The following is an 8576-nucleotide window of genomic DNA, read 5'->3' as shown; positions in this document are numbered from 1 at the left end:
AAGTGTCAGATAAGTGTGAGAGAACAATAAAGTTACCTATATGTTGGTTATGGAAAATAAAGAAAGATCATTAAAAAACAAAATTTGAAGCTTTTTGAGAGATTGAAGAGCTTGACACAAAACAATATTTTCTCACAAAAGAAGAAACTTTGTGCACAGAACATTATGATAATTATAAATTATTTATGCGAGATTATGTAGAGCTCGGGCACATGAAGTGTATAGGTAGCATTAATAAAGATAAAGACGAAATCAATCGAGCCGATTATTATTATTTGCCGCATTCATACGTACTAAATGATAATAGCCACAGCACTCGTTTACGTGTTGTATTCAACGGTACGTCAAAGACTAATAATGGCTTATCGCTGAATTGTATTTTAATGAACGGTCCAAAAATACAGTCTGACCTACTAAATATTGTTGTACGTTTTCGTACACAAAAATATGTATTTTCAGCTGGCATTTCAAAACTGTATAGACAAATATTAATACATGATGATGATCATAATTATCAACGTATATTATGGCGTTCAAATCAATCAGATGAAATAAATATTTATAAATTGTGTATTATGACATATGGACTCGTACATCCGGTTTTTCTAGCTATTGGTTGTATTAACCGCATATCTGAAGAAGTCAATGCTTTACAGTTAAAAGAAGTATTAAAAATGATGTTGTGTAGACGATTGTTTAACAGGAGCAAATAGTATGGATGAGGCTTAATAATTACGTGACAAATTAATTGAATGTTTGAAAAAATATGGATTTGAACTATCTAAATGGGCTTCAAATAACGTTAGGTTTTTACCTAACCAGAAGGAAAACGAAGATATGATTACGGCAATGTTAAAAGAAATTATTAAAACATTAGGGTTGTGCTGGCAGCCAACAAATGATTATTATACATATGACATTAAACTTCCAGATTTCAATAAAAGCAATATTACAAAGCAGCGTGTTCTAGCAAGTATTGCAACTTTATTCGATCCTTTATGGCTCGTGGTACCAGTAATTTTTGTTGTTAAAATATTCATGCAAAAATTTATGACAAGAAAAAATAGTTTTGGGACGAGCAGATACTTAAATTATTATTAAATGAATAGTTATGGTACATAAATAATTTACAGTATTTCAACACTTTAAGAATACCACGGCGGTTAGGTTGTGAGTTAAATGTAAAAATTTAAATACATGGGTTTGCAGACACATCATAAAGGGCGAATGGTGCATGTTTGTATATGCGAACGATCCACAATAATAATTTAATTACTACAAATTTAATATCTGCAAAGTCAAGAGTAAGTCCGTTGAAGTGTGTCACTATACCAAGATTGGAATTAAACGCTGCAGTACTTTTAGCAAGATTGGCTAGTACTATAATTCCTGCACTTCGTTGTAAGATAGACGCAAATTATTTTTGAACTGACTCCAAAGTTACCTTAGCATGGATAAAATTGGATCCGAACACACGGAAACCTTTTATAGCCAATCGAACTACTGAAATAAGTAGACAAACTAATACATTGGGAGACTGAAGACATGTAATATTAGGAGACAATCCAGCTTACATTATATTGCGAGGTTGTGCTCCAGAAGAATTAAATGGTAATATACTTTGATGGAACGGACCAATATGGTTAATATTAACTATATTTCAGGATACGTGATAGTCTGAGAATTTTAAATACTTCCGAAGCCGCTTGCAGTTCAATTTTCAATGGACGAGACTTGTTGTTGGGTTTACCTAAACGTCTAATTTTTATTGGTTTTATGTCCGTTCCGAGTTTATCGAGAATTTGTGTAATTGAATCAGTATCCAAAATATTATTCTGGCTAAATTGTTCATGTACATTAAAAACCATAACATTTTTAGAACGATTTTAACGGTCAATAAACTCAGCAAACATGTCCTGATTAGCGTTGGAATTTGGAGCAGCTAAATCCAATAGGTCGACTCGATTTTTAATAGCAGTCAAATCAAAGCACATTGTTTTCATTTTTGACACTTGATAATTGAGAGAAGATTTCATGGGATTTTTTTGTAAAAAGAATTAAATTTTTCATTTTACTCATTGATCAGATCAATAAGTTTGGTTTGCTCCGTGCGTAGGTTGGTTATCGAGATGACTGATAATTAATTGTAAGTCGGGTTCGTTAGTAGAGAGTGAAGAAAGAGGTTTAGTAGAGTTACCGGCAACGGAAATGGCATTTTTAGATTGTTATGCACAGGCAACACAAGACCATAATTTATTCACTATTTAAATAGTCAATATCATCTTGGTTGTGGTTGACCTCTAACAACTAACGACGAAGTACTTTGTTCTTCACCAGCTGCTTTAGTGGTTGGAGAAGACGAAGACCCAAAATGCAGCAGTGTATAGTGAACCGATTACATGTTTGACATTTGTATTTAGAGGAACATGACACAGAAGAATGACCCAGACCGAGACAATTAATACAAAGATGGTGAGATTTTGCTATTTAAAAGCGTTCTTGGGCTGTTTTATTAGTTTTAATGTTTTTCTCCAACAGTCATCTCCCATCGAGCACGCAAATCACGATCGAGGTGTTTTTCAAATATATGGATAAGTATAGAACTCCATTGCCGTGTGACAAAATCTAAATTATCTAACGCAGCTGTGTGCTCTAGAATACAATTTAACAAAATTTTTTATTGGAGTAGCATCGTTAACCTTTACTACATTTAGAGCTAGGAGAGGTTCAAAATGGATACGAGCTAAGTCTTGTTTATTTCCATATCTGGCCCGTAATATGTCCCAAGCACTATGATAATTTGCAACTGTTAAGGAAAGGTGAGCAATTAATGTATGAGCTTCACCTTCAAGAGAAGTTTTTAAAATTTTAAATCTTTCAACATCAGATATCTGAGGAGTATGTGACAAGATTGACGTAAAAAGTTGCTCAAAGTTCTGCTACTCTTTCATATTACCGGAAAAGGTAGGGAATTTTCGTTTTGGATAGTGAAGATTGTGTAAATAAGGGTTAGTAGCGTCTACTGATTGAGTCAAGTTGACACTTTCCGACATAACTGTCTTTTTTTTTGTGACAGTGACATTTGATTTATATCAGCAAACGCAGCGAGATCATAATACAACGAGTCGAAAGTATTGTAATATAGGTCATTATTTTGAAAAAATTGAAAAGAAAGCATTTTGGTAATGTTTGGTTTAACTATGAATTTCTTGATCTATTATTTGTAAACCTAGAAGTAGAACACTTATGTAATGTTTAGATTAATTGTAATTCCCCAAATTATTGTTACTAGACCAAGAAGTAAATATTTATAAACATTTTTGAAAATTATTGCATTATGAATCTCTTGATCTATTATTACAAAAATATAATATAGTCTATTATTTCTAAACCTAGAAGTAGAACACTTTTGTAATGTTTGGAGTAATTGTAATTCCTTGAATTATTGTTACTAGATCAGGAAGTAAATATTTATTGAAAATGATTACTTTATGAATTTTATAAAAAGACAAACAAAATATTTTAGTATATAAGATAAAATGGAATGAATTGAAGAGGAGAGAGAGAAGACCTCGGGAGTACCGAAGGTAATATCTTTCCGCGTGGTACGTTTGTGACTTTAAGTTTTCATTTTGTGTATTATTTATTTATTCTGTTTTAAGTGTATTTATATATAACATATTTTATATGTTTTATTTAGTTTGATTATATCTTTATTAATTACATTTTGCGTTATTATTGAGCTGTTATAACTATAAGTTAGAACAAAAAGATTATTCTTTTAAGTAAGAATTTACTTAACTCAAGTTGAATATTAATAAACGGTAACACAGTGAAGTCATAGCATAGTTGGAATAAGTATACATGATATTTGACAGTGATTAAAATCAATATCATAAGAAACGCTTCGATGCAAATGTGTAGATAGTTTTTAATTCTAAGAAATTGGTGGATTATTCCAAAAGAAAAATTATCTTCTATTATTAGTTCTACTTCGTCTGTCCTTTGCACATAAAATTTTGCTATAGTATTAGTAAATAATAAATGGTGTACACCAAAATTTGCACTGCAATTATCACCACTAAAACCATTAACTTAATCCGAATTAGCAAAAACATTGTCAATCATTTTAAACAATCTACTATTTATTTCATCCGAGCCTTCTATTAAGTCTATAACAAAATTTTGTTTAAAACTTTTTTTTTTAAATTGTTTAAATAAATACACGTATAAATTAAAATATATATGCTTTATTTTCTAAAAACAAATGTTTCTGAATAAATTTTTTCAAAATATGTTATTGAAAATATCTGACAACCAGTGTTTGGAGACTTTTTTTACTCACTGTAGCGGGCTATTCTGCCCTCCTAAGCCAAAAGGCAGTAAGCAACAATGTAGAAGTTTTAAGAAAAATAACTTTTTCTGAATAATCTTGTAATTTTTATCACAATGTTAAAATAAAATAATAAGTAAATGATTAAATAACTTTTTAAGTAGAATCCAACAAAATGCATGAGTTAACTCTATGTTACCTCTAAACATCTTAAAATGCATGTACGTACTTTGAGCTTAGAAGTGCAAAATATCAATATTGTTGTTTACCGAGGAAAAATGCATTATAAGCATGTACATTAGGGTGGCGCAAAAAAAATCGACTTTAAAAATTTTTATCAGACACCCCCTAGATTTATTAAGTATATAAAAAAAACATGTTTTGAAAATTTGAGATCGATAAAAAAATTTTTACAGGTCGCTCAAAGCGTTTTTCGTATTTTTACCAAAAATACACCTTATTTATTAAAATTCTAAATTTTGGTCAATTATAATCATCTATATATGTAAAATGTTGTATTTTTAACGTAGAAAACGATTTTATAATTTTTAGCTTCGATGCGAAGCTGAGAAGGTATTGGTTTTACTATGATGTGTTTTTTTTTTTTTTTTTGTGTCTGTTACCACTTTTTCTCAGCTCTCACCGAACGGATTTCTTTCAACGATACGTCAAAAGATCACAAATTGTATCTAGTCGAAGACATTACCCTTCAAAATTGAAAAAATTTCCCTCGTTCCCCGTAAATGGGGGAAACCTCCAAAAAAATTACAAATTTAAAAATCGCTAATTTTCGAAATTTTTTCAATTTTTTTTACTAAAAACTGCCGTAACTTTTTCAAAAATGAATATATCAATATAATTTTTTTTTATATAGATGCTTGATGTCTTTACCTATCATTTGGTATACTTTTTTTGTAAATTCAACCTTTTTTCTACCCACAGGGGGGGATTTAAAATGACAACTTTTTCACAAAAAATTAACTTTTTCAACTTAACTTTTGAAAATGTTCCGGAAGGTCTGACACTTTTATATATATCTTAAATTAAAGCTAATGTAATGTACTTTAATTTGAAAAAAAAAAATTTGACCTCTGGACTTGTCTTCATGGTGAAAACGGCTACCGAATGCAATTTTTGTGTGAAAATTTTCGATTTTATAATTTACATTTTTTACTTTAAAGTGCTATAACTTTTTAAAAAATGTATGGATCAATACAATTTTTTCATGAGAAGTAGTATTTATATACATCTTTCATTGGATATACTTTTTTTTAAAATCAGACTATTTCCCTATATATGGGGGGGCTTAAAATATAAAAAATGCATATAGAATGTAGAACTTTTTCAACTTAACTTTTGAAAATGTTCCGGAAGGTCTGACACTTTTATATATATCTTAAATTAAAGCTTATGTAATATCCTTTAATTTGAAAAAAAAAAATTTGACCTCTGGACTTGTCTTCGTGGTGAAAGTTGACATCAAAGTTAATAAAAAATTACGATTTTTGTAAAATAATTTTTTTTTATATTTTTAACTTAATAATCCTCTAACTTTTTCAAAAATGAACATATCAATATAATTCTTTTTTATATAGATGTTTGATGTCTTTACTTATCATTTGGTATATTTTTTTTGTAAATCTGACACTTAACCTGCCCACAGGGGGGGATTTAAAATGACAACTTTTTCACAAAAAATTTACTTTTTCAACATAACTTTTGAAAATGTTCCGGAAGGTCTGACACTTTTATATATATCTTAAATTAAAGCTAATGTAATATACTTTAATTTGAAAAAAAAAAATTTGACCTCTGGACTTTTCTTCGCGGCGAAAATGGCTACCGAATGCTATTTTCGTGTGATAATTCTCGATTTTATTATTCATATTATATTTAACTTTATAATGCTATAACTTATTGAAAAGTTTATGGATCCACACAATTTTTTTATGAGAAATAATATTTTTTAATAAACCCTTTTTCATTCGACATACTTTATCTTAATCGAGATATTAAGGAACCAGCAAATCAAGTAGCTTTTGGAATAAAACACCAATTTTTTTAAAATTAAACACTATCTAAAGATTTGCATCGAAGCGTTTATTTTTGATAGTGATTTTAATCACTGTCAGATATCATTATACTTGATCCAACTATACCACGTCACAACTGTGCCGCGACCCCCCTGTGCTGGGTTTTTTTTAATTTCTAAGACCTATATTGATTACGTAATTTACCTAAACGTCTAAGTATATGGTACTTTTCGAATCGGATCGGATCGATTAAAGGGGCCAAAAATCTTTTTTAAGTTTTTAAAAATTAATAGTTAAATTAATTGTTGTGTTTATTATATGGTGTAAAAATTTTTTTTACTAATAATAAAATTTAATACTTTATTATAATGTATTATTAAGTCATATAATTAACTTTATATTAAAAATATAATTCTTGTACTAAATGGTTTTTATAGAATAATTTTTTCCACAATTTTTATTACAAATGTTTAGAACACTAAAATAACAAACAGATATAAATAATTGTATTTATTCATTTTTTTTTTTAATCAAAAGATGACTTTTTTGCATCGGGAAAGTCACTTCTGTGTTTTTCAACAACTTGAAGGATGTTTTGTCTTTGTTCCTAGTCTGTTGTTAAGGAGTTATTAAAATTTGTCATCATAGCTACTCCTCTCTCTGCTGAATCATTCACAACGTATAAGGATTTGACTTTATTATAGCCATGAATGAAACTTTCATTTTTTAGTCAAGTTTCTGGGTCATAATTTTTTTCGTGTGCGACGTTCAAGTTCTTTAAACTCAATAACTTTTTTATTATTTGAACGAGTATTTTTGGGTATAACTTTTTTGAAATTTGGAATTACGGCCCTAGAGCAATCCATTTCACGCTGAGTAACAAGGAAGTCTTTCTCTTCTTTTGACAAATCGGAATTTAATGCATTAGCATGGCTAATATCGAATAAGTAGTTTAATGACTCTACAAATGCGGCTTCGTTATTATTTTGAGTAGTACTAATTCTATTTTTATTTTTATTTACATTTATCCATTTAGTATGGAGTTTTTTTATTTATGTAACTATGTGACAAGTATGCTTTATTAAAATATTTGTTTTTGACCATATTTCAATCAAATGTGTCGTACACATTGAAGCACTAACTGATATTGTCTTTTTGTTAACATTATGAAAATATAGAAAATGGCCAAGAACTTCACGTTTTGATGGAAGTCGATTACCAACGATCTTCTTAATTGGGGTTATAATAAACTGATAATTTTTTGATTTAGCACCGTCCATAATTACTAAAATGAAGTTATTTAAACTTTAGCCGTTATTAATTAATTAAGTAGGTTAAATTTACTATTAAATACTTTCAGCTTATAAATTATTGCACTATATATTTTTATGAAATAATAAAATTAAACTTTAAATTACTTACTGCTACTTTCTCGTAGGCTAAACAATTTTTATATTTGTGAATTCTAGATGAAATATAAGAGATAAATTTGATTAAATGTATGAAAATGCTGATCTACAGGTACACAAAAACTTTTAAAAACATATATAACTACTTGTGAACAATACATCAGACACTGTAACAATTTTATCATCAAAAAAAGGTGACTTAATGTTTGATATCTATCTTGTAGATCATAAATTTATGATTATGTAATTGATAAATAGGATGTATGGTTATTATTCTGCCTTAATACCGCGTAACAATGATATCTTTATTGATTTCTATCAATAAAGATAAAATCAAAACTTAGTTTTAAAAAAACGTGAAAATAAGGTATTAATTTTTATTATTAGTAAAGAAAATTTTTACACCATATAATAAACACGACAATTAATTTAACTATTAATTTTTTAAAACTTAAAAAAAATTGTTGGCCCCTTTCAGATCGATCCGAAAAGTACCATATACTTAGACGTTTAGGTAAATTACGTAATCAATATAGGTCTTAGAAATTAAAAAATTATAAAATCGTTTTCTACGTTAAAAATACAACATTTTACATATATAGATGATTATAATTGACCAAAATTTAGAATTTTAATCATATTTTAATAAATAAGGGGTATTTTTGGTAAAAATACGAAAAACGCTTTGAGCGACCTGTAAAAATTTTTTTATCGATCTCAAATTTTCAAAACATATTTTTTTTTATATACTTAATAAATCTAGGGGGTGTCTGATAAAAATTTTTAAAGTCGATTTTTTTT

General features: G+C 28.3%; 1 protein-coding gene across 1 annotated transcript; it reads left to right on the top strand.

Annotated features, from left to right (window-relative positions):
• Nucleotides 1-212: 212 nt before the first annotated feature.
• On the top strand, nucleotides 213-713 carry LOC126898125 (uncharacterized). Its single transcript, XM_050672072.1, has one exon. It carries the CDS (start codon nucleotides 213-215, stop codon nucleotides 711-713), a length of 501 nt encoding a protein of 166 aa, XP_050528029.1.
• Nucleotides 714-8576: the final 7863 nt, after the last annotated feature.

The sequence above is a fragment of the Daktulosphaira vitifoliae genome, unplaced genomic scaffold, assembly GCF_025091365.1.
Source record: "Daktulosphaira vitifoliae isolate Bord-2020 unplaced genomic scaffold, ASM2509136v1 Scaffold_2, whole genome shotgun sequence".
NCBI lineage: Eukaryota > Metazoa > Arthropoda > Insecta > Hemiptera > Phylloxeridae > Daktulosphaira > Daktulosphaira vitifoliae.
The sequence above is the reverse complement of the archived record's forward strand: the minus strand, read 5'-3'. Positions and strand labels throughout refer to the sequence as shown.